We start from the raw sequence: 26,752 nt of genomic DNA, 5'->3' as shown, positions 1-26,752 counted from the left end.
TGTAGTTGAGAACCCATGTGCAGTTTATTCAAAGATCAACTAAAAGTGACAAAACGTAATCCAAAACATTGACTTGATATTAACATGACACAAAGACACACTTAATTATAAATACACTAAGCAAAAAAACAACATTAAAGATAGACGAGATAATGGCAAAATGAGGGCTATTTCCACACACACACACTCACACTCACACACACACACACACACACACACACACACACACACACACACACACACACACACACACACACACACACACACACACACACACACACACACACACACACACACACACACACACGCTCATCACATGACAAGAAACACCTGAAATCAATCAAATAATGAGCCAATGACAAACAGGACACTTGACCAGAACGACCAATGAGAACATAACGCATGAGACTAGGGAAGCACATGACATGATCACATGACAAAACCAGGAACATAGACTGAGCCACATTACAAAATATAAGACATGAAACATGACAGTGATAACACAACCCAAAACCAACTGTGACATTGTAATTGTCATGGTATTCAATGTAAACACACTCAAGACGGGCGTCTTTAATCCCTAATTGGTTTTGCTCGTGTCTCGCTTTATGGCACGCCATTCCAAAAACGTGGAGCTCAAGTTAAAAGAAGTTCAACTTTCAAAAAATATGTCTCTAGATCTTGAGTTTTTTTTCTTTTTTCGTTCCACTGCCTGTGTGTCATGTTTAACGGTGAAAATGCTCATGGATTCAGACATTTAACCAAACAGTTTGACTCAGTTGTACAAGGTCATCGTGGACTACCAGTTGCATGTATTCCCTGCCCGACTGAAGTCCTGTCTGAATGACCTGAAGTCTGAAATATGACCGTTGAATAGCTGAGAGAATCAGAGGCGTTGTGTTCACCAAACACTGGAAGGCCAGAACTGAAGCCAGCATGAGTGTGTGTGCACATGACCTCTTCATAATGACAGATAGTGTGTGTGGCCTGAAATAAGAGAAGAAAGAGAAGAGCGAGGACATGGTCAACAGGAAAGATGATTACAATCCACAAACTAACGGTTACAAACTCAAACATAATGAAACTCACTTCTTCAGTGAGCAGGTTTTCAGCCGAGAAATGAACGACACCTTTCATCCACACTCCTGTTTCGGGACACCAGATTGGGACAAAATTAAGTAAAGGGTTTTAATTTGACAAAGATGTGAAAGTCCAGTTATGAAAATGTTATATATAAGGTGAAAAATAGCTTTTCTATACCATGTAAAATGATGTGTCTTGACAGAGAGAAAGACAGATTTACCTTTTCTCTTTTGTCTCAAACTGAAATAAACAAACAATGAGAATCCAAACACCACCAGTATCACCATAACCGCCGGCATAATGATGACTGTTGAACAACCACGAAAAACAGGTGAAAATAATCCCGAATGTCCTGTTTTTAAGGAAATCTGGAGAATCGGATTGTTGTAAGTGAATATGTACCTATGGATGAAGTATCTTCAGTCGCTGGTTTAGTCATGTGATCTGAAGCTGTTGTGGTTGGTTTATGTGACATCCTTGCTGATGTGTCTGAAGCACAAATGATCGTTGGGTTTATGATACATAACCTATAGATGATGACATTAACAATCTAAAAGCCAGTCTGTAGTTTATGCAGTTATTGGAGAAAAAAAACTAAGATTGTTTGCTTGCATATATTGCATTTCAGTCTCATATTGTGTCAGAAGATCATGTGACCACTTCAAACTTTCCCTTGACACAGCTGTTAGTAACACTTCACTGATGTCAAGGGTGTGGTGTGAATACAGTGGTGTATGTGTGTGTATGTGTGACCAGCCATGTGTGTTTAGCATTTTCACTAGTTAAAGACATCATTATTAGCCATGTAAAAAGGCTGATAGCATCTTACCATTATTAAAGATCAGGGGCCGTATTCACAAAGAATTTTATCTTACCACTAGGAGTACTCCTAAATCGCACTAAAAGGTTTTAGCTAGGAGTTTTCTATTAAAAGTTATTCACAACGCCTTTCAGACCTACTCTTAGTAAGGAAAAATGACAACTCCTAAACTAAGAGTGCGTCTTCGTTGCTATGGATGACGTCAATTCTCATGCACGAGCTTCCTCGCAATGATCACGGTGATTGGTTGTTAGATGACAGAGCCATCATGCGAAACATAACACAGACGCACCAAATCATGGAATTACGACATCTAAATATGTCTGTGTCCTACACAAAATAATAATAGTAATGTCATCGAAATGCATATAATGACATGTTTGTGCAGGCCCCAGTGAAGTGTAATTCTAAAAAGGCAGAGAGAGAGATGGAGAAAAGTTATGAATTAAATTAAATTAAATCAAGGTAGCCTAATGAAAACCGTTACTTGCCTAATAATGAAAAATGACGCTTGCATTAACACTTGCTTGGTTAATTGACATCCTATTAGCCTAAATAGACTAGGCCTACTTAAAGCAAGGAAATGTTGCTCCTATTGAAGTAATGTAATAGTTGAATGACGGTGGATTATGAACTCGCCAAAACGGAAAAGAAAGCCCAACTGACGCAGGATCAGTTACTGCTGCTGGCCCAGTTGGTGCTGGGGAAAAAAAAACATAATAAAAGGGAAATTCGGCACTGGGATACAACATCGAGAATTGTGAAGTTTGCATCGAACACAATCTGGGTATTGATGGAGTGGGTTTTCTTTCTATTCACAAACTTCCTCATCCTGACGTGGTGCAATTATTTTAATATGTGTCGATCCGTCTATTGCACCGACCACTCCGGGCACACCGGCAATATCCATAAAGCTGGCTTTAATTGTTTCTTTGGAGTTGGCGAATGTCCAAAGGAAAACTTATGAACTGTCGGATAATATGGGGTCTGCAGAGTTAATTGATGGTTTGGTGGATGGATCTGCATTACCGATGGCTGGGATATCGCTAGATCGTCGGCATTACACAAACATTTTCCCCGTTGCCAGGTAGCGACGTGTTATCAAACATTTTAATTCGGCACTGATTGGGTTGTTGCGATTAGTTGGCGCTGTTATTGCATCCCTCACAAGATCCACAACAATCAGTATTCCCTCACGGTTAAGGCGGTGTCTTTGTAATAACTCCGTGTCATTGGCTGTCTCCAACACACTGTGTCGCGCTGCGATTTTAAGATCCTTTGTGAATAGGTCTTAGTGAGCTAGGAGTCCTCTCGACTTCTTTTAAGCTGTCCCAGACTTAGGTGCTACTTTTAGGGCTAAAATGCTTCGTGAATTACTCTTAGTGAAAAAAATGAGGAGTCCTAAAGTTAGGAGTGACACGCCCATTATTTTTAGGAGTTGCTCCTAAATTCGCCTGTTAGGAGCTACTTTTAGCCTTAAAATTCTTTGTGAATACGGCCCCAGATGTGTCACTGAAATCCACTTGTTCTTTAGTCCTCTCTCTCCAGCTCCACACCAGTATATCCCAGAATCCCCCAGTGTGAGATCAGTGATGGTCACAGTAAAAACTCCTGCAGGTTCATCATCTCTCAGAGAGAATCTGCCGGTACGGTGTGTTTCTGATGAAACTTTGACAGCCGATCTCTCACAGAGCGACGGGTCGCTGTCTTTGCAGATGAACTTGATCTTGTTCTTCAAATCACTTTTATATTGACATGAGATGTTCAGATGATCTCCAGTCACAGCAAACATGCGAAACACTATCAGAGCATAAATCAGAGATTTAAGTGTCCCAAATTCTCATTCATCCTTGAGTCTCTGTTACAGTGACAGTATCGGCTGTTTTATCAGATCTAATCTAATCTAGTTTAAATCATGTCAGCTTTGTTTTGGTGTGAACGGCTTCTCTGTTAACAAACACTAGTGGAATAAATATAAAATATAAAATGAAAATGTATTTTACTACAGAAATATCTGTAATATTTTATTACAGATAATGTATGTTGTGTTTTTTGCTCCACATTCTCCACATAACTGAAACCGCGTGTCATGTGATGTGTCAGGAAGTGATGCGGGTCAGTGTGTGTGTTGCTGTGGTGTGAACACTCGCTCATGATCATCTACAGAGCATACTGTGGTTTCTGTTATCTCTCTTTACATCTTTACAACACGCGATACACTGTTCTCTCAGACACACACATATCTCTCTAATGTTACTGATATATTAGTTATGATTATCTGTGTTTTACACCATATCTATGTGCATGTCCACTTCACTCATACTGAATATTCTGACTTACCAGGTTTCATTTCCAGGTAAATCTCTGTGTATTTATCAAGTTGTAGATATCCTGTCCTCACAACACACCAGTATTGTCCTGCATCCTCTGTTCTCAGATCAGTGATGGTGACGGTGAAAACTCTGGCCGTCGTGTTGTCAGTCAGAGAGAATCTCTCGTCTTTAGCTGGAGATCCTGATTTAACAGGAATGTCTTTATCTTTCCATGGGCTTATACACTCTCCTCTGCAGAGATACTTATTATTTTTTTCATATCCAGACTCATAGGGACAACGTATTTCAACTTTTCCTCCTTCATAACCAGAGAAGATCTCCTTCATCCCAGAAGCCAAGACTAAACACACAAGAGAGAGAAACTCAGCTCAGAGCAAACATGGACCTGATTGAGAACAGGCACTGTTTTAGAAACACAGAATAAACTCTTACCTGAGATGATGAGCAGCAGAAATATGAGAAGTTTATGATCACAGATCTGGATCATTTTCTGCTTTATCTGTGAGCCGCTGGTGGCCTGTGTTATGAAGAGCTGCTCTCTCTCTCTCTCTCTCTCTCTCTCTCTCTCTCTCTCTCTCGCTCTCGCTCTCGCTCTCTCGCTCTCTCGCTCTCGCTCTCTCTCTCTATGAAATACAGTGTTTGTAGCTCCCTCTATTGAAATCTTCATGGAATAAATTCAATCTTCCATTTATTCATTATTCAGACACAAATAAATTCAGTCTTTTAAGTAGATTTATGACTGGAAATATATTTAATCACTGATCATAACTAAGATACAACAAGCACCAATTCAAACATAACCTGAATATTTGCTCACTTGGTGTCAGTATGATCTAAAAATGACATTAGTGTCCATAATGAGAGGATTGGCATTTCAATATTACTTTGGCATTCTTCAGCCTTATCCAGCATACGCAGAGTCACGGATCTCTATCGATCTGTCCAGGTAAAAACAGGTAAAAACAGAACTGACTGTAATGTGACGTTATGCCAACACTGATTTTGAAGGCAAAAGTCCCGCTGATCTTATTGATTTCGTTCAAAAATCTGTGTGAGAGCTTGTGTCAGCTGTAGATCATCATGTTTAGCGGTGACTATCCCTGTGTCCACTGCTTCTGTCGAGCAGACACTCTCAGCCCTGAAGCGAATTAAAACTTATGCCAGAAATACGACGGGACAGACTCGACTTTCAGCATTAGCCAGCCTTGATAGAAAAGGCTTATTGTTGGAACTGAAACGCACATGTGGCATGATTTCCTGAGTCAAGTGGTTGGGCTGGGCATTGTTAATGTCATCAATTGTACGGGCTATAAAAGCCATTGTCGAATGCACCTACTGTAGGAGAGCGTCATTTCCCTGATGTGGTGTAGTTTGGAGACAGATCAGACTCATTAATAATTCGCGCAGAAAACCTGATTCACACATGCTTAGACAATAGGCTTGTTTGAGATGCGCCTTGCCTCGCCTGAATTGTATGCGAGAGTAGCCGGCTGCAGTGAGGGGAGGAGTGAAAAAAGCGCAGGCAAGCCGGACAGTTCTCTCTTCTCACAGTGGATCTGACACCTGTGAGATCAAAGATGGATATCGCGGGATTCACGGAATTCACGCTCGTGCACAGTGTTGGTAATAAACTGGATGTAATTTAAGTTCTGTTGTTTTTATATGAAAATAAATATAATGAACAAGACACCCAAAGCACTTATTCAATCCCACTCCAAATAGGCTACGTGTTTATCAATCATTTGTTTCTTTACTACAGACGTGTTTTTATATATGGCCTATATATATATATATATATTTTTTTTTTTACAAAAATGACATAATCACATAATCCATAGAGATCGCACTGTCAGAGAGTTTGGGAATACTCACACATAATTTATACACATAAAAACACGAAATCAGAGTTTTAAATTCAAACATTTAAAAAAAGAACAATACATCACGGTTGTTTAAACCAATGAGCATTAAGCTGTGTCGTCAGCAAGTCGTTTCCCATCATGCTTTTGAACCGCGCAGTCGGTGGAGAGCAACTGCGCGCGACTGCAGAATCCGACAGGTGTGCCTTGCGCTCGCGAGAGATTTTTGACATACGTCAGCATGACATCAGAGCCAGGCGGAACGCAGTCGGACACATTTCTAACCGGCATGCATCTCGCGGTGATCACCGGTGATCGGTTCTGCGCAGATTTTGCTCATCTCAAACAAGCCTAATTTCACATGTATGAAACCTATTCACGTACACACAAAAAAACCTCACGTGCGTGGAAATTTTTTTCCCCCACAAAAAACAATTCACATGCGCAAAATAAAATTATATATTCATAAAATACATTTCACAAATGCAAAACACAATTCGTAGATATACAACTGTGTGCATAAACCTTTGAGTGTTTAAAATGTACGAGTTTATCCCTGAATGTGGATGTGCAATCGTCATTCACGTGTGAATCGCCTCGGTTGTGTGTGTGTGTGTGTGTGTGTGTTTTTGAGACTTTCCTGGCAGAGCTCTTGACCCACGCGGGTCTGTCGTACTCTTTAGCCAATCAGATGCGAGCTTACCATTCAACCAATTATATATGGAATCCCCTGAGAGTGCATTCGAGGAGCACGGTTCTGCGCACCATTTGCGCAATACGGATTAATTAGAACGGAAATGAAGCCTCAATGAAGCTTTCAATCCAGCATGGCGGTACGAGTTTAGTTTATTTAATAAAAGTCTGAGTATACACGGTTTATCGTTTACACCAGGGGTGCCCAATCCTGCTCCTGGCGATCGACTGCCCTGCACAGTTCATCTCCAACCCTAATCAAACACACCTGAAGCAACCAATTAAGGTCTTCAGAGCACGTCAGGATCACTTGAAAATTAAAGGCAGGTGTGTTTGATTAGGGTTGGAGATGAACTGTACAGGACAGTAGTGGTGGGCAGATCGAGGCTTCGTGAAGCAATGACACAGTTGAACCAAATGGTCCATATAGTGTCGAGGCTTCGAATCAATCCGACACCCGTCTCCACGGCGACACCTAGTGGTGTGATCATGTGCATGTGTTGATCTGAAACAACCTTGACGAGCCATTAAAAAAAAATTTTTTTATTGTATTTTTCTAATATGTGACGCTTGTAACCTATAGGCTCATCACTGTGCATAATGTTATTTTGGTCCTGCAAAATGAATATTAATAAAAGAAATCAAGCCACAATGTCTCACTTTTTTAGAGATTTTTATTCAAAAATATTAATTTCTTAATATTAAGAAATTATAAGACTTAGCTTACTTCTTTTTTTTTACAGATAATTTCTCCAGCCTTTGAAAAAATCCTCTCACAAGGGACACATGTTGCTGGCATGTGTAATGACCTCAAATAGTTATTTAATTTATTTCATTTCCTTGTTTATTGTAGATAATTTGCACTAATATAAATGAAAAGGGTATAAATATAGAAAGCCTCAGAAAATATGTATACTGTTGGGGGCGCTGTTAGAAGAAAAGACTAGTGAGTAAAAACGGGAGAGAAGAAGCGCAGTTAACGCATGTTCTGTTGTTGTTCATGTTAAAACTTTCAGCCCCAAAATCTGTCGCAGAAAACAAAAGAGAAAACAACCGGGGCGAATAAATCTACAGAAAAGAAAAAGTTGTTGTTGTTATTGTCCAAGGGGGCAACACATGCAAAGACATTTTTTAGCCAGGACATACAAATGAGGAAAGATTACTGCTCTCTCTTTCCAGTAAGTTAGTGGATCATGAGTTCTGGGCATCTATCTATCCAAATCTATCTATCTATGTATCTATATGAATCTATCTATGTATCTAGATATGTATCTATAATCTATCCATATACCTAGATATGTATCTATAATCTATATATGTATTTATATATAGGCTATCTATAATCTATCTATATATGTATCTATCTATTAATCTAGCTGTCAGCCATCCCTAGGACAGTCGATCGCCAGGAGCAGGATTGGGCACCCCTGGTTTACACATTCAATCAAGAATGTTACAGTTTTCTAGTCAGAAAACCTAAGTTAAAAGTAAAAAAAAAAATAGACGGTTGCAACAAGTCAGTTACAGTAACGCTAATTATAAATTAAACTGCAATAAAGATAGTAAAAAGAAAGACGTGTAAAGACTAAAAGCAATAGGGCTGTGTTGAAAAAAATCGATTCACCAATTCTGAATCGATTTTCATATTAATTTCTAAAGATCGATCCGTGGACCAGGGGCCCTGTAAACTATAAACCGTGTATACTCAGACTTTTATTAAATAAACTAAACTCGTACCGCCATGCTGGATTGAAAGCTTAATTGAGGCTTCATTTCCGTTCTAATTAATCCGTATTGCGCAAATGGTGCGCAGAACCGTGCTCCTCGAATGCACTCTCAGGGGATTCCATATATGATTGGTTGAATGGTAAGCTCGCATCTGATTGGCTAAAGAGTACGACAGACCCGCGTGGGTCAAGAGCTCTGCCAGGAAAGTCTCAAAAACACACACACACACACACACACACACACACACACACATCCGAGGCGATTCACACGTGAATGACGATTGCACATCCATATTCAGGGATAAACTCGTACATTTTAAACACTCAAAGGTTTTTGCACACAGTTGTATATCTACGAATTGTGTTTTGCATTTGTGAAATGTATTTTATGAATATATCATTGTATTTTGCGCATGTGAATTGTTTTTTGTGAAAACACGTGTATACGTGAATAGGTTTCATGCATGTGAAATTGTCTAAGCATGTGTGAATCAGGTTTTCTGCGTGAATTATTAATGAGTCTGATCTGTCTCCATAGTGTGGTTTCCGCTGTTGCGATTGAACGTGACTCGGGCCTGGTTCGGCTCGGTAAAGGAGAGCGGTGTTTATGGTCGTATTCTGCCTTTACTAGTGTGTGTGAACTAGCTTTACAGATAGCTGACAGTCTCCAATAAAGAACCAGGAAGCGTCTTGCTCTTTTAGGGAGTTTTACTGGAAAGACTGTAAAACTGTAACATACATAAACAAAGATAATGCATATTACAATCTCAAAAGGGTGAATGTACAATGCAAATATAAAATAAGTAGCTTAGAATGAACTAAAACCCTCAAAAAACGATCGCATTAGCACAATGCTAATATTAATGGAAAATGCCATAGGAATGCTAACAGTACTAGCGCCACATAATTCCTTACAAATTACGAATAGAAAACATGCTAAAATTACTAAATTCGGAATCTAAAGGAAGCTAAGAACACTATCAAACAAATACTTACAGACAGATATCTTTCAGGGACCAAAATAGTAGATTACAAACTTTAACACTCTGGAGATCGACTTGCTGAGAGACTGTTAGGAGAATAACTGAACTACGGTAGCTCTGCGTGGACAAAATACAAGAAACTCAAGAAACAAATAGCTATTCCACAAGGGGGCAGTACAGGTCGCTTCCGCGTTCGCCGTTTTGTCACAGCTGCTCTAGTCTATAGTATCCAGCTGCAGACCCGCAGCACCACCAGTTTCAGAACCCCAGCGCCAGAACCGGAAGTAGGGGCGGAGCTTACGTTCTAACACCAGCGCCAGAACCGGAAGTGAGGTGCGGAGCTTACGTTCTAAACCGAGTAACGCATTTTGGAGCGTAATTTGCTTAGACACGAAACGGTATACTTTTATTACACACGAAACGTCATACTTAATACGTATGTTATAATGATACATTAAGGTACAGAAACATTGGGCTTCACCATATTTTTAATATCGTGGTCCGTTGTATGCATTTATATTTACTATGGTTCTTTTTTTATAATAATTTTTACAATGTATTTACCTACATATTGTAAATACAGTTGTTATGATAACACATTTATTTCTATTTGTCTATTTGTAACTATACAAGAATATAGAAACTATTTAGCTATTTTAGTAAAATGTTCTTATTAAAGTGGTACTACTTACAAGCAGGAGTATGTTGTTTGTGCACCACAAATTGACACTTACCAATCAGGTATTTAAAATAATTGTAAACTAGCATGAGAGAAAATGCCACAAACTATTGTAAAGTGACACATACCATTGTTAAAGTAATTATGAAAACTGTCACCAATCATTCAGAAGTGTGCTGGACCTTGACACTGGCTTTTCACAATGCAGAGTAGTGTACATCTGTAGATCCTATATTATAATGTGGATACAGCAAGTCAAATATTTGAACAAAACATTCGGGAATCTCCAGAAGGAATATTAAATTAATTTGTAGTTATTGTAGACTAATCCTCAATGTTTAGTCAATGGTAGCTTATCAAATGTATACACCTTTTTCAGTAAGCAGAGACAGAAAAGAGACTCAACAAATATGTAAGTTAAAGTAATGAATATTTAGAATAAAAAAGGAAAAATTACATAAAAGCAGATCATCATTCATTCAGCGCTGTGTTGTGGTTGCGCTGTGTCACGTGACAAGCAGTGACGCGTCACCTTGGAAACCATAAAGTGACAGATTCGAAATAACGGTCGCCTTGAAAAACTCACGCTGGGGGGTCAATTAGAATATTTTAAACTTACGTGTGAAAGGGTTAACATTCTTTAAATTAGTGAAAATTCTGTCATCGTTTACATGCTTGTCTCATTGTAAATAACTCCGCCCCTCACTTCCGGTTCTGGCGCTGGGGTTCTGGCGCTGGGGTTCTGAAACTGGTGGTGCTGCGGGTCTGCAGCTGGATATATCTCGCTCTAGTCGGCTGATGGCTATGAGTTTGTATCTGTCCTTCTCCAGGTATGCGTTTAACTTATTACATCCGCTTATCAGCCGTGGAAGTGGTACGAGTCGCAATTAGTTTTATTTCAGTTGATGTTTTGTGTACGGGCGACGGCTGTTGCAAATGGGCTGAGTAATTAAATCTACAGCTACATCCCGGTTCCCGCAGCTGTCACTTGGTAAGTTTAAAGTTTTTCTTGTATTTTTTATAGATTATTGGATGTTAATTGTATGGTTCTTGCGCCGATTGCAAGGTGAATAACATCCTTACAGTGGCAGCACCGCTGTCTCGTCCTATGGTCGACTTGCATTGAGTCCACGTGTGTTCTGGGTCGCGGTGGTGTTTGACCCGCGCCAGCGAACTGTGTCTGTGTGCACACGTGTTGTTCCAACCAAAGGCTTTGTGTCCTTATTTGTGTGGTACTTTGTTTTGTTAACGTGTTGGGTTCTTTGTCTATTTAATTCAAATCGGGTATTTTGCATATCAGTTATCTTGTTTTTTGTTATAATTTTTGTTTGATTTTGGTTTTGCGAACCTTTAGTAGGTTATTAACAACTTTTTGTGTATTGTAATTTCGTTTTCATATTAATGTGGAAATTGGGTTATTTGAATTTAAGCTGATTTGATTTTCCCTTTGTCTTAATTTAAATTGAATTAAGTGGTTTTGTTAATTGATTTATTTTGGTTGATAACATTGTGAAACATTTGTTTGTTCATTTGTTGTAGTTATTTTGAGTTAAAGTATTGTGTTTAAGCTTTTCTTTACAGTTGTGTAATTAGTACAATATATTGTATTAACGTGTGTGTGTGTGTGTGTGTGCGTGTATTGAGTTCTTTTTGTCTAGGAGTTGCAGGCCTTGACCAGGGCGACCATTCTCTCTCTCGATGGGTGTGGTGTTTCTTCATTGTGTGCTGTGGTCTGTGGCGTGCACTGGGGTTCTTAATGGAATGAGTGTGCTGTGCAGATTGTAAGATCCCTTATTATTGGAGCATCTCCCCTGTAGTTTGGCTGCAGCTCCGTGACATTTGAAGTGACTTATGTAAGCCCGTATTAACATTGATGTGTGAGATTGTCTAATTTATGCTTTTATGTCCTTATAATAAAACTTTTGTATTTGACTGATGCCTGTGTCTCCACGTTGCTTGCCACTGGGTAGGGAACCTGTGTCAGCCTTTTGAGTTAGATTATTTGGGTGAAATTCCCAAGGTGGCGTAGTCAGGCATTATTCCTTAATTTGATAATCTCAAATCAATTTGCTAAATTTACCTGGGCCACACGGGGCCTCGGTTACACACAGATAACCTGTATACCAAAGAAATTAGGAAATGTATTTTGTGTAAAAAATAATCAGTAGGTTTGGTGAGTATAATGCCCTTTTTGCCCCCAAAAATAAAACATTTCATGTTAAAATTATGATCGAAACTTTACATTTTTTCAAACATTAATAATATTGTAACCATTGAAGGACAAGACAAGGGAGGCTCCGTTTCTGAACTTATAATCGGAACGCAAGGAACACGAACACAAGCCGAACTCACTCGCTCGTTTCTCTCTACCCGGCTTTTTCCGAACTCCATGCATTAACCCATTAACTGCCGGTGCAAAATAAAAACATACATTTCACAACAATTATAGAGTCCGTGCGCTGCTACACTATTATAAGTTATTAATTCAGGTTGGACACCACTGAAGGCCTAGGTGTGAAATGCACGGCCCGCCACTGGTATATACTGATGCATTTACTACAATACAGGCGCACTTTATTTTTTACATTAGCGCCAGAGCCCATCTACGGAGAGCCTGGCCACTCTAGTAAGTAGGTTGTAGTTCCACCAGAGTTCCACTGGGGGCGATCGCCCATGAGTGCAAAATGAATGGGAGTCTATGGAGCTAGACGGCTAAATTTGTTTCTTTCACCCGATTGTCGTTGAGAAATCTAAGATTTGATTTAGGTTTTGCAAGTTCAACATGGGTTATAGGTTGAAAGTTGAATGAACGAGTACTAATGTCCTTTCGATTTCTTACAGGTTGAGTTGTTGTTGCCCATAACACGCTAGCATTCTGCTAATGGACGCTGATTGGTCAGTGAAGGACTGATTACGACCAGAGATACCGCTTGATGGCGTGTGTGTGTGTATTTTCGGCGTGGTTTCTTAAAACAACAAAACAAAAACTATTCTAGCACGTGTGTTTACCTGTGTCCGCTGTGTTGTGTGTTTACCTGTGTCCGCTGTGTTGTGTGTTTACCTGTGTCATCTGTGTTGTGTGTTTACCTGTGTCCGCTGTGTTGTGTGTTTACCTGTGTCATCTGTGTTGTGTGTTTACCTGTGTCCGCTGTGTTGTGTGTTTACCTGTGTCATCTGTGTTGTGTGTTTACCTGTGTCCGCTGTGTTGTGTGTTTACCTGTGTCCGCTGTGTTGTGTGTTTACCTGTGTCCGCTGTGTTGTGTTTACCTGTGTCCGCTGTGTTGTGTGTTTACCTGTGTCCGCTGTGTTGTGTGTTTACCTGTGTCCGCTGTGTTGTTGTTTACCTGTGTCCGCTGTGTTGTTTACCTGTGTCCGCTGTGTTGTTTACCTGTGTCAGCTGTGTTGTGTGTTTACCTGTGTCCGCTGTGTTGTGTGTTTACCTGTGTCCGCTGTGTTGTGTTTACCTGTGTCAGCTGTGTTGTGTGTTTACCTGTGTCCGCTGTGTTGTGTGTTTACCTGTGTCCGCTGTGTTGTGTTTACCTGTGTCCGCTGTGTTGTGTTTACCTGTGTCCGCTGTGTTGTGTGTTTACCTGTGTCCGCTGTGTTGTGTGTTTACCTGTGTCCGCTGTGTTGTGTGTTTACCTGTGTCCGCTGTGTTGTGTTTACCTGTGTCCTCTGTGTCGTGTGTTTACCTGTGTCCGCTGTGTCGTGTGTTTACCTGTGTTCGCTGTGTCGTGTGTTTACCTGTGTCCGCTGTGTCGTGTGTTTACCTGTGTCCGCTGTGTCGTGTGTTTACCTGTGTCCGCTGTGTCGTGTGTTTACCTGTGTCCGCTGTGTCGTGTGTTTACCTGTGTCCGCTGTGTCGTGTGTTTACCTGTGTCCGCTGTGTCGTGTGTTTACCTGTGTCCGCTGTGTCGTGTGTTTACCTGTGTCAGCTGTGTCGTGTGTTTACCTGTGTCCGCTGTGTTGTGTGTTTACCTGTGTCAGCTGTGTTGTGTGTTTACCTGTGTCCGCTGTGTCGTGTGTTTACCTGTGTCCGCTGTGTTGTGTGTTTACCTGTGTCAGCTGTGTTGTGTGTTTACCTGTGTCAGCTGTGTTGTGTGTTTACCTGAGTCCGCTGTGTTGTGTGTTTACCTGTGTCCGCTGTGTTGTGTGTTTACCTGTGTCCGCTGTGTTGTTTACCTGTGTCCTCTGTGTCGTGTGTTTACCTGTGTCCGCTGTGTCGTGTGTTTACCAGTGTCCGCTGTGTCGTGTGTTTACCTGTGTCCGCTGTGTTGTGTGTTTACCTGTGTCCGCTGTGTCATGTGTTTACCTGTGTCCGCTGTGTCGTGTGTTTACCTGTGTCCGCTGTGTCGTGTGTTTACCTGTGTCCGCTGTGTCGTGTGTTTACCTGTGTCCGCTGTGTTGTGTGTTTACCTGTGTCAGCTGTGTTGTGTGTTTACCTGTGTCAGCTGTGTTGTGTGTTTACCTGTGTCCGCTGTGTTGTGTGTTTACCTGTGTCCGCTGTGTTGTGTGTTTACCTGTGTCCGCTGTGTTGTGTGTTTACCTGTGTCCGCTGTGTTGTGTGTTTACCTGTGTCCGCTGTGTTGTGTGTTTACCTGTGTCAGCTGTGTTGTGTGTTTACCTGTGTCCGCTGTGTTGTGTGTTTACCTGTGTCAGCTGTGTCGTGTGTTTACCTGTTTCCGCTGTGTTGTGTGTTTACCTGTGTCTGCTGTGTTGTGTGTTTACCTGTGTCAGCTGTGTTGTGTGTTTACCTGTGTCAGCTGTGTTGTGTGTTTACCTGTGTCAGCTGTGTTGTGTGTTTACCTGTGTCAGCTGTGTTGTGTGTTTACCTGTGTCTGCTGTGTTGTGTGTTTACCTGTGTCCGCTGTGTCGTGTGTTTTACCTGTGTCTGCTGTGTTGTGTGTTTACCTGTGTCCGCTGTGTTGTGTGTTTACCTGTGTCGGCTGTGTTGTGCGTTTGCCTGTGTCTGCTGTGTTGTGTGTTTACCTGTGTCGGCTGTGTTGTGTGTTTACCTGTGTCAGCTGTGTTGTGTGTTTACCTGTGTCAGCTGTGTTGTGTGTTTACCTGTGTCCGCTGTGTTGTGTGTTTACCTGTGTCCACTGTGTTGTGTGTTTACCTGTGTCTGCTGTGTCGTGTGTTTTACCTGTGTCCGCTGTGTTGTGTGTTTACCTGTGTCCGCTGTGTTGTGTGTTTATCTGTGTCCGCTGTGTTGTGTGTTTACCTGTGTACACTGTGTTGTGTGTTTACCTGTGTCTGCTGTGTTGTGTGTTCACCTGTGTCTGCTGTGTTGTGTGTTTACCTGTGTCCGCTGTGTTGTGTGTTTACCTGTGTCCGCTGTGTTGTTGTGTTTACCTGTGTCCGCTGTGTTGTGTGTTTATCTGTGTCCGCTGTGTTGTTGTGTTTACCTGTGTCCGCTGTGTTGTGTGTTTACCTGTGTCTGCTGTGTTGTGTGTTCACCTGTGTCTGCTGTGTTGTGTGTTTACCTGTGTCAGCTGTGTTGTGTGTTTACACAGGATTGCCGTAAAGCAGTATCTCTCGTCGTACGATGTGTATGACGTCACTGACATTTTAAAATACTTTTTAAAGCAAATAAGTGACTCTAAAAAATCTAACACCCAGCAATGTGCAATGTCTTTGCATCTCCTTTCGAATACAACATTCCAATTACTAGACACAAAATTATATCCTGAGAAAAGTGGATTTTGAGGGGCATAGCTCAATAGACCTACATTCATTCTGCTCTCGTCCTGTGAGCGCCCTCATGTGGAACTGCAGCCAGTTCAGAAGCCAGAAGTTTACTGAGAGTCAGTTCTCCCCTTTCTCTGGTAGCGCACCCCGGAAACAGAAACCTTCAAACAAACATGTGTTAGTTGATTATCCACAGCTGGAGGGTCATGTTTTCAGCTAGAGGAAAGAATTATGAATTAAAAGATTCATTAAATATGATTACTTCATAATATGGGAAAGGAAATAAAAAATAAGTATCAGTATCGTTTTTTTTTTTAATAACATGGCAAGACTTCTAGTCACAGGTGTTTGTAACGTAGTCCACTGAGGCAAGTTGTAGTTGAGAACCCATGTGCAGTTTATTCAAAGATCAACTAAAAGTGACAAAAACATAATCCAAAACATTGACTTGATATTAACATGACACAAAAACACACTTAATTATAAATACACTAAGCAAAAAAAACAAAAAACATTAAAGATAGACAAGAGATAATCTTCTTCTTCTTCTTTGTCACGTTTAGTGGCGGGTGGCAACCAGCATTGTGGTGCATTACCGCCACCTACTATGTTGGAGTGTGGGCCAGAGCTTTCCTTCCCTTGAATAAAAACAAAACAAAACAAAAAAAAACCCAATAATAATAATAATAGTAATAATTCTAATAATATTACCTGCCCCTAAATTCTATTTATCAATCCAGTTTCTCTCAAATAACAGAATAACTTCCCTACTTCAATATCAACACATTTTTTAACTTAATTCTTCCTGTTCCAACTTTCTACTTTCCTCCCTTAATACTTCCCGCTCTCGAGAAATTTTTTGACAATGAAGAATTACATGCTCGACTGACTCCTCTATTTGGCAATGTTCACACACTCCTGAAGGGTGTTTATTTATTAAGTGCAAAGTTTTATTAAGCCTAGTATGTCCAACCCTTAGCCTTGTCAAGATATTCTCCTCTTTATTATTTCTTCTGGTTATCCTTCCTGTACCCACATCTTGCTGTAATCTATAGAGATGTCGCCCTGGGTTAGCTCACCCTGTTGCTCCGTCGGAGTACTTTGTACTTTTGGTGAAAAATAAATGTAGCGAAGTTGAATACTTTATTTTTATTCTACTCAAGTAAGAGTAAAAGTACCACATTTTAATTATACTCAAGAAAGTAGAAAAAATCGAAAAATCTACTCAAGTACTGTAACGAAAGTATTTGTAATTAGCTACTTTCCACCTCTGGCAGTAAGTCAGACTTCTTGCATGTTGGACTCCGGCAGGGCTGCCCTTTGTCGCCGATTCTGTTCATAATTTTTATGGACAGAATTTCTAGGCGCAGCCAGGGGCCGGAGGGTGTCGAGTTTGGGAACAACACAATTTCATCTCTGCTCTTTGCAGATGATGTTGTCGTGTTGGCCCCATCAGACCAGGAACTTCAGCATGCACTGGGACGGTTTGCAGCCGAGTGTGAAGCGGCTGGGATGAGAATCAGCACCTCCAAATCCGAGGCCATGGTCCTCAGTCGGAAAAAGGTGGCTTGCCCACTTCAGGTCGGTGGAGATTTCCTGCCTCAAGTGGAGGAGTTTAAGTATCTTGGGGTTTTGTTCACGAGTGAGGGAAGGATGGAACGGGAGATTGACAGACGGATCAGTGCAGCTTCTGCAGTAATGTGGTCGATGTACCGGTCTGTCGTGGTGCGAAGCTCTCGATTTACCAGTCAATCTACATTCCTACTCTCACCTATGGTCATGAGCTTTGGGTCATGACCGAAAGGACAAGATCCCGGATACAGGCGGCCGAAATGAGCTTTCTCCGCAGGGTGGCTGGGTCGATCCCTTAGAGATAGGGTGAGGAGCTCGGTCACTCGGGAGGAGCTCAGAGTAGAGCCGCTGCTCCTTCACATCGAGAGGGGTCAGCTGAGGTGGCTCGGGCATCTGTTCCGGATGCCTCCTGGACGCCTTCCCGGGAAGGTGTTCCGGGCGTGTACCACCGGGAGGAGACCCCGGGGAAGACCTAGGCTAGGACACGCTGGAGAGACTATGTCTCCCGGCTAGCCTTGGAACGCCTCGGTGTCCCCCCGGAAGAGCTGGAAGAAGTGTCTAGGGAGAGGGAAGTCTGGGCATCTCTGCTTAGACTGCTGCCCCCGTGACCCGGCCCCGGATAAGCGGAAGAAGATGGATGGATAACGGAAAGACCTGGACTTCTGAATCAGATAATGCCACTCTCTGACGAGCTGTTGAAAGTAACTGATTAAAAAATATATAAACACACACCTAAATTTTGAGGTGCAAGTTATAAAAAATTAAGTATCAAAAAAGATACTGCAAATCTCAAATTCATAGGTTTTATTATTATTTAATTTTGTTTAAGAATGATTGGCCTTGAAAAATGTTGGACGAAACAGTTTAAAGTCTAAGAATTTTATACCTTGTGTTTTGAATGAATGATTTCTCCATAACTGAAACCGCGTGTCATGTGATGTGATGTGTCAGGAAGTGATGCGGGTCAGTGTGTGTGTTGCTGTGGTGTGAACACTCGCTCATGATCATCTACAGAGGATACTGTGGTTTCTGTTATCTCGCCTCTTTACATCTTTACAACACGCGATACACTGTTCTCTCAGACACACACATATCTCTCTAATGTTACTGATATATTAGTTATGATTATCTGTGTTTTACACCATATCTATGTGCATGTCCACTTCACTCATACTGAATATTCTGACTTACCAGTTATAATTTCCAGGTAAATCTCTGTGTATTCATCAAATAGTCCCCGTCCTGTACTGACAGAACACCAGTATTGTCCTTCATCTGCTGTTCTCAGATCAGTGATGGTGACGGTGAAAACTCTGGTCGTCGTGTTGTCAGTCAGAGAGAATCTCTCGTCTTTAGCTGGAGATCCTGATTTAACAGGAATGTCTTTATCTTTCATAATTTTACACTTTCCTCTACAGAGATATTTATTATTTTTTCATATCCAGACTCATAGGGACAACGTATTTCAACTTTTCCTCCTTCATAACCAGAGAAGATCTCCTTCACCCCAGAAGCCAAGACTAAAAACACAAGAGAGAGAAACTCAGCTCAGAGCAAACATGGACCTGATTGAGAACAGGCACTGTTTTAGAAACACAGAATAAACTCTTACCTGAGATGATGAGCAGCAGAAATATGAGAAGTTTATGATCACAGATCTGGATCATTTTCTGCTTCATCTGTGAGCCGCTGGTGGCCTGTGTTATGAAGAGGTCTCTCTCTCTCACTTGTTGTTGAGCGAGTGTGTACGGGGCTGTGTGAGCGTAGACTGGTGTGAGTGAAGTTTTTTTCTCTTCTTTCTGCTTATCTATGTGTTTATTTTTTTGCTGTCTGATTTGCTTTTAGTTTTTGTTAGTTTAGTTTGAGGGCCGTGTGCGATCCGTTACTGGAGGCATGTCGGCCGAGCAAACACAGGGTTTGAGTTCGCTCACGAGCGTCGAGGAATGTCGTTTGGCCGTTGGGGAAGTGGTGGGACACGCTAGCGTTTCGTCCGCTTCTAGAACCTACAATGCAACAGTGCTTTTTCTGGATAGTGTAGACAAGGCGAAACAGGGGTTTGTTATTGAATTTAATTCAGTTCTCCCACTTTCCTCACCAGTGAAAAAAACATATTTTTGTCAGTGATGGATTTCTAACGCATGCTTTGACACGCTAAGTTGGTGAAGGCAACCACAGCTGCCGATATTTTACCGTAAATTTCACAGGTTTTTTTAACAGTGAGTAATAAAGGGCATTTAATTCGAAATTGTCCGAACAATAACACTGAAGGACAGTAAGGAAAAGAAAACGGAACAGTTGAACAAGATGAAAAATATGTAAATGCATTTTAATATGAGTTTTTAAATTATAAATTATTTACTGAATCGTTTACATTTTTTGGAAGGTTTTAAGGAGAATAAATCTTCCTTTAAATCTATACAACAATGGTGGTTTGTTGCACCTTGTTCATTATATAACAAGGTGCAGATAGAACATTTAACGCAACAATATACTCGAAATGTCACCAAATAATTAAATCATTCTTTAGAAATGCTTGAGAAAGAATGGATGGATTTACAAAAGTTCTCTCAAACCTCAAGAGATAGTGATTTAAAGGAACCGTATGTAAGATTGTGGCCACAACTGGTACTGCAATCACTTTCAAATTACTGTAGAGCGGTGTATCCCCTCCCCCTCCCCCCTGACTCAGGGTTGCCAGATAGGTTTCGTAACGTTAGACATTTTTTTATCCGACTAGAGTTAGGGTAGGTTAGAGCAGAGCTGGCAACCCGGATGCCGAAACACTACTGACTTTGTGATTGGTCGATAGGTGGAGGGTGGCGCTTCAGGCCAAAACACAACATGACAACATCAACATAAGTTGAGGCCTGCAACTTCACTTTTAAATGACAATATCCTGGCCGGACTACTGTTGTCAGTGATATAAGTGTTTGAAATTAACATGATTTCTTAATGTCTACTGACATATCAGGGCCATTTTATGATTAATTGAAATACATTTCTTACATACGGTTCCTTTAAGGGAAAATCTCTGAGCTCTGAGCTCTCTCTCTCTCTCTCTCTCTCTCTCTCTCTCTCTCTCTCTCTCTCTCACACTCACACTCACACTCTCACACACACACACACACACACACACACACACACACACACACACACACACACACACACACACACACACACACACACACACACACACACACACACACACACACACACACACACACCCTGCAGCTCCATAAGTTCAGTCCAACACTGACATTTATTTTGCAATTAGCAGACACAAATACATTTATATTCTTGATCTTCAAAGATATTTATAGGCTAGTAAACATAAACATGTCAGAATAAGAAGAAATATATTTCATGAGTTCACCAATACACATCATAACTAGAGACAACGTGCACCATCAAAATATTGTACTGTGTTTAACCTGAATATATGACCACTTGGTGTCAGTGTGATCTAATAATTATATTAGTGTCCATAATGAGAGGACAGACATTGTCAATAAAATATTACTTTAATATTTTACTACCAAAATGTTATGTCAAAGGACTTTATTGATGACTTTAGATATCAAAATGAATCAATACTTATAAATAATCTCGAGGCTGTGCTCTTTAAAGGCCATTAAAACCACATTTGGTCTTAAAGTGAAGTTACAGAGAATGACATCATTCACATGACTGTAGCAGACTGTTGGTTGTTAAAATAATAATAAAATAAAAACTCAAATAATTGGCAATTTTTTTTTATTTATATAACATATCAAACTGCATACATGAGTCAAATCAATGAGGAAAGAATGCAGAGATTATGACGGGTGTCGTCAGTATTCAGTGTTTTGAGGCCAGCGTGTAGACTTCACTGTCAGAGGGGCTTGTGGGTAAATGTGTCGGGGCGTAAACGGTGTTCAAACCAATGGACACCTGAGCAGAGTCCTGAATCTCTTCATAATAAGCAGATGTGACTACCTGAAAGGGAAATATTCAGTATATTTAATAACATGATATATAATTATAATCTTTGCACAGTAGATGCAGACGGAAACACACAGTTTTACCTCATCACCGTCTCTCGTGTTCCTCGGATCCGATGAGACTGAATCTGTGGATGGACAAAGTGATGAAACCATGACAGTGAACACACAGAAGTTAAAACATGTCAGCATCACATTTGGTTTCAGTTCATAAAACCAGAGCGTTTGTGTTTGTACCTTCTGTCTTTTTACATCTGCACTTGAACAACAGCAAGCTCAGTCCCACAGCTAACAACAGAATCACACACGAGCACGCCGTACTGATGATGTAGAGATCTGAAACACACACACACACACACACACACATGACAGTAAACACTGAGATCTGATGCTGCCTTCACTCGCTATCGTTAATCTCCCACTTCCAACTTTTTCAGTCGTGATTATGAGCTCAAGTGCTTTGTTGAAAGAATAGCGATGTCACATGCTATTTTCGATGTGCATAAAACATCAGATACACTTCAAATGATTATTCATTTATGTAAATATGCACTACTTCAATGACGTAAGACAAGGACCTCCTCTGCCGTGTTTAAAATATATCTCATGCCCAGCTCGGGAACTCTGGTATCAAAATCATCTAGTTTTTCCAGTAAATACGACTTGGTAGGGCCTTCATGGCCAATTTCTAACCGGGAATCTTGTGTTTACGATAATTCAGATAGCACATTAAAGGTGGGGTTAGCGATATTTGAAAAAGACACAACCAGACACAATAACAAACGTGTGTAGCCAATCAGCATTAGGGAGCGTATGACGGTGGATGAGAGAGAGAGAGAGAGAGAGAGAGAGAGAGCAAGAGGGAGATTTGAAGAAAGACAGAGAGATGTTCATAAGAATATCACTGGAAAATGAAGGGATATGATCAGGAAAACGCTTTAGGACCCTCGTGAATATTAGAAAACCCAGACAGCAATATTGTGCCGGCCCTGTTCCGGCCCACATCCAGTATGTGTGTGTAGCAGGTGTGCATTAAGAACATTTATTCTGTGATTCCACTTGACATGACCATTTTTGTGTTTTCCGCCTTGCTGATTTGGGGTGGTGACGCACTTTGCTTCTTCCCAGTCTGCATGAGCATTCATAGCAGTTGGTCATGCAAGTTTACGTGCTGATTTAAAGGAGAACTCCAGCGTAAAATGAACCTTTGGTCTAATTACACATTGTTACCTAGTCAACCGTTATCTGAGATTTGTTTTCATGATTATCGAATGTAAATAGTTTTATTTCTAAAAACAGTTTAGCCTATAACGCTAGTATAATGCTAGTATATTGGGCATAGTGTAATGACAAATAAAAATCGCTTGTTAATACCACTAACAAGGCTCAAAATAGCCCCACACTAACACGGTAGCATAATGAGGGTCCCTACATGCAAACCGAAGCATTGAGAACTGTGTAAGTGTCCAGACAGTTTAATAAGAAGATATTTTATACATAGTCAACTTCGCGTATACAGGCAGAAGCCATCTTTGAAAAACAGTCTCTATCAGTCGATCTATGAACGCCGATCCAAGTGGTGAGATGTGAACGAGACCATATGAGATTCTATATGCGTTCGTAGATCGACTGATAGAGTCTGTTTTTCAAAGATGGCTTCTGCCTGTATACGTGAAGTTGACTGTATGTATAAAATATATTCTTATTAAACTGTCTGGACACTGTCAAAGTTCTCAATGCTTCGGTTTGAAGGTAGGGACCCTCATTATGCTGCCGTGTTAGTGTGGGGCAATTTTGAGCCTTGTTAGTGGTATTAACAAGCGATTTTTATTTGTCATTACTCTACGCCCCATATACTAGCGTTATACTAGCGTTATAGGCTAAACTGTTTTTAGAGATACAACTATTTACATTCGATAATCATGAAAACAAATCTCAGATAACGGTTGACTAGCTAACAATGTGTAATTAGACCAAAGGTTCATTTTGCGCTGGAGTTCTCCTTTAAGAAGGCCATATTTCTTGTAAATGATTGTTTTATACTTGCGTAATTGTGACTTTAAGTCCCTTTGTAATGGACATGTATGTTTTATTAATTATTTTCTTTCTTTAAGTTAATTTTATTCTTTATCATTCACAGCGCGTCGTGCATTGCTGCCGCACGCTGCTTTAAGTGCTGCATGAGTCCTCATCATTTGTTTGTTACTTCAGATGAAATAAAAGAGGATTGAAGGGACGAATTCCAGCCTTCACGAGTGTATTATTAACACAACGCAGATAACACACCGCTACATGTGGAAACCCCGTGCACCAGATGTGGGCCGGATCTGGGCCAACACAATGTTGCTGTCTGGGAAGCTTTCCAGCGCTGGAGAGAGTTAAGCGGGAAGGCCTGAATACAGACGCGGATGTTGCTTTGATCCGGGTCCACACGTGAGTAACACCGGCTTTGAGTGCCATGTGTGTCTGAAGCTTCTGTGCTGCTGGCAACTAACAACCAACCCTTGTTTGTATTTACTCTAGTGTATGTATGTACCCGTATACCCGTCATTCGTTCATCTTTATTTTTTGTGAAGCATTATTCTGTTGCGCTTCTGCTACGATAGACATCCACACTTGCATTGCGTGAGCAACAGAGGCCAGATAGTGAGAGTTGTGCAGGCTGACGACTGCTAGCGGTGTTTAGCGTCCTTGTTAGTGCAGACACGTGCCTCACACTGCCAGCGATCTGGGTTCGAGGCCGACTCGTAGCAGGGCGGTTAGGATTGGAGGGTGAGCTTTGGAGGCGGAGCAATGAAGAGAGGGGTGTGTTTGTTTGGGTTGATTTCAGATATCAACAATGTTTAGTAACGACTTGTAGAAAGAGGCAGCATGAGATACAAGATAAAGATGGGCGGTGTGGTCCGAAATACAGTGACATGGATGACGGCGAATATTTGGAAAATATCCTCCCACTGACCAAATAATATCACTTCCACTTTGTTGTTCTAAACTGTCATTCATCTAAATGCAGAATTATTCTGTGATATTCTGAGGGAGATTTATGTTAAAGAACTCACCAGTCTGGACTGAAGCATCTGTTCTTGATTTTCCATTGTCGCCCACATACAGACGATAGGTCAGGCATTAAAATGACATTGTTTAACAGACATTATGTGTACATTTAATGTGACATTTCGTTACTAATTGTTTCTCACCTGTAACATGAAGCTGAATCTCTGTGTGAACGGGAGTGATAAGTTTGTTGGTGTATATCCCACAGAAATACACCCCGGCATCACGTCTTCCCAAACCAGTAATAGTCACAGTGAAAACATGTTCCTGTTCGTTTACATTCAGAGAAAACCTCCCATCTGTGAACGAACTTCCTAATGCAGTAATAATCGACTCTAATGATCTATTCTGCACTTTGAACAATTGCTTGGGATGATCTTTATATTCTCTTGGATATTTGCAGTGAATGACAGCAGTTCCTCCTAAATAAGCAGTCTGCTCCTCTGATCTCCCACAACAGGACTCTGAAAACAACAGACTTTTAATTCATAAAGTGTAACAAATCCTGTTGCTGTAAAATTACGTCTCGGCAACAAACATAAGATGTTAAACCTAAAGGGCTGACAGAGGAAATGAGTAAGGTGGTAAATAAATATGAATTCTTACCGTGTTTCACATTGAAATCCACCGTCTGAATGATTTCTCTGCCGGCTTGACATCTGTACGTCCCGCTGTCGGTTACGGTCAGGTTTCTGATGAGTACATTCATCATGCCCAAAGATTTATCATCAATCATAGAGAATCTCTCTTCTGGGATCCATAAATCATCCTTTACTCGTGTCATGGCTGTACATTCACTGCCAGACACTTTGCAAAAGCTTTTTGCACTTTTTCTTGTGTTCTCATTTGTAGTTAAATATAAACACTTGATGATCATACTTCCTCCTGTGATGCCAGTCACGGTGTCAGCAACATCACCCATGTGACCTGTCAATCAAATACAATTCCTCTTTTAAGAGCCTTACAATCTCATACTGACAAAAATGTAAAAATTCACAAATAAAGACAGACAAAACACATAATAGCACAATGCTTGTTCAGATTGCACTGGCAGATGGAGGACAGAATAAACAACTGGATACGTTTTGAGGATGACTGTACAATTTTTACAACAAGATCAGCTAAACCAGAAAGATCTGATCTGTGTATAGGCTACAGCGAGCTCAAACCACATATTATAACCCACACTCCCACTACCACACTTCTGGAGCCGTTACATGCTCGACTCCCTCTGGACCACACCACTCTACAGGCGAGTATACTTCACATACATCACACATATTACACAGGCTTACACCGTGACCATGCTTATGATTTAATATCAGGTGAGTAAATAGTTAAAGTCTGAGAAACTGTAATTATAAACGTCTGACCTTTAATCAGGCAGATAGTGAAGAAGAGGAAGGTCTTCATAATCACGAATGATAAAACTGTGAATCTGCCTGTATTGTTCATCAGTCAGAGACACTGCGAGGTCTTCTGTTTTTTATCTTGTGCTCTTAAAGAGTTAGTTATGAAATTAACAGCTCCACCTCTTCCTTTTCCTCCGCTAAACTCTCCTGACTCACTGTGATGAAATATGTCCTGCTGTCACTGACACACACACACACACACACACACACACACACACACACACACACACACACACACACACACACACACACACACACACACACACAGAGAGTTAAACCAAAGACCATCTTTCTGTTCAGTTCTTGTGTGCAGGTTTGAAGCTTCTGCCAAACAAATTAGCACACATTTTACAGATACATACTGTATATACAGTGATGTGAATAAGTAAGGACACCCGTTGCCTAAAAAGAGGAATAAAAAATCATCTTTTGGAAATTGATCTTAAAGCCTTAATTAAAAAAATGAGGAAAATCCAACCTTTAAGGACACCAATTTTCATTGTGAATGAATAATGTATCATAAAATACAGGGTGCATAAGTCAGGACACCCCGATGTTAAATTCCCTTCACCATACCTACAGATTGTTAAATAAAGGTGGAGCTGGTAATCATAACCCTTCACCATACCTAGAGATTGGCACTGTTTTATTTCAGTTCACCTAATAGCTTGATTTGCATTGAGAGATGATCTTATGGAAAGTACACTGTAATGAGGTTGTTATGGGAAGAAGGAGGCGGGAACCGGCGAACATTCAACACTTTAATGAATATATAAACAAATACAAAAATGAAAGTATAAGCCAGCAGCCCCTCGCGGACGACTGCTGGCCACACAAAACACAACACAAGTCCAGGCCTGGTCCTC

At 40.8% G+C, this 26,752-nt stretch overlaps 2 protein-coding genes across 4 annotated transcripts; both read right to left on the bottom strand.

The window, feature by feature from the left end:
• On the bottom strand, positions 1 to 5,912 carry LOC307000373 (uncharacterized protein). 3 transcript variants are annotated; one of them, XR_013798023.1, is made up of 7 exons: positions 4,669 to 5,912; positions 4,244 to 4,576; positions 1,913 to 3,703; positions 1,486 to 1,572; positions 1,304 to 1,390; positions 1,090 to 1,145; positions 2 to 987 (listed from the first exon to the last, which is right to left on the bottom strand). XR_013798023.1 is itself a non-coding variant. In XM_079615929.1 (6 exons), exons 1-6 carry the CDS (start codon positions 4,901 to 4,903, stop codon positions 790 to 792), a joined length of 996 nt encoding a protein of 331 aa, XP_079472055.1. In that variant the 5' UTR covers positions 4,904 to 5,912; the 3' UTR covers positions 1 to 789. The 3 variants fall into 3 exon arrangements, 1 of the variants encoding a protein (XP_079472055.1); XM_079615929.1 differs by lacking the exon at positions 1,913 to 3,703 and having other exon boundaries at positions 1 to 987; XR_013798022.1 differs by having other exon boundaries at positions 1,486 to 3,703.
• A 15,221-nt stretch (positions 5,913 to 21,133) lies between these two features.
• LOC307000723 (polymeric immunoglobulin receptor) lies at positions 21,134 to 25,958 on the bottom strand. The gene is made up of 7 exons (XM_079616511.1): positions 25,848 to 25,958; positions 25,081 to 25,401; positions 24,618 to 24,938; positions 24,480 to 24,497; positions 21,658 to 21,756; positions 21,505 to 21,548; positions 21,134 to 21,415 (listed from the first exon to the last, which is right to left on the bottom strand). The coding sequence occupies exons 1-7, from the start codon at positions 25,927 to 25,929 to the stop codon at positions 21,278 to 21,280; spliced, it is 1,023 nt and encodes a 340-aa protein (XP_079472637.1). The 5' UTR covers positions 25,930 to 25,958; the 3' UTR covers positions 21,134 to 21,277.
• Positions 25,959 to 26,752: the final 794 nt, after the last annotated feature.

This window comes from Phoxinus phoxinus (assembly GCF_949152265.1).
Source record: "Phoxinus phoxinus genome assembly, chromosome: 6".
In the NCBI taxonomy this organism is placed as follows: Eukaryota; Metazoa; Chordata; class Actinopteri; order Cypriniformes; family Leuciscidae; genus Phoxinus; species Phoxinus phoxinus.
This window is presented reverse-complemented; position numbering and strand designations above follow the sequence as displayed.

Bases quoted from the DNA above. Each gene is read 5' to 3' on its own strand.
- LOC307000373 (XM_079615929.1), bottom strand. From the start codon at position 4,903: ATGAAGATTTCAATAGAGGGAGCTACAAACACTGTATTTCATAGAGAG. The intron at 1,391-1,485 runs GTACATATTCAC...GTTGTTCAACAG, and splicing joins TGAAGATACTTCATCCATAG to TCATCATTATGCCGGCGGTT. The intron at 988-1,089 runs GTGAGTTTCATT...CTCTTATTTCAG, and splicing joins AAAACCTGCTCACTGAAGAA to GCCACACACACTATCTGTCA.
- LOC307000723 (XM_079616511.1), bottom strand. From the start codon at position 25,929: ATGAACAATACAGGCAGATTCACAGTTTTATCATTCGTGATTATGAAG. The intron at 24,939-25,080 runs GTAAGAATTCAT...TGTTGTTTTCAG, and splicing joins GGATTTCAATGTGAAACACG to AGTCCTGTTGTGGGAGATCA. The intron at 21,416-21,504 runs GTAAAACTGTGT...TTTCCCTTTCAG, and splicing joins ACACGAGAGACGGTGATGAG to GTAGTCACATCTGCTTATTA.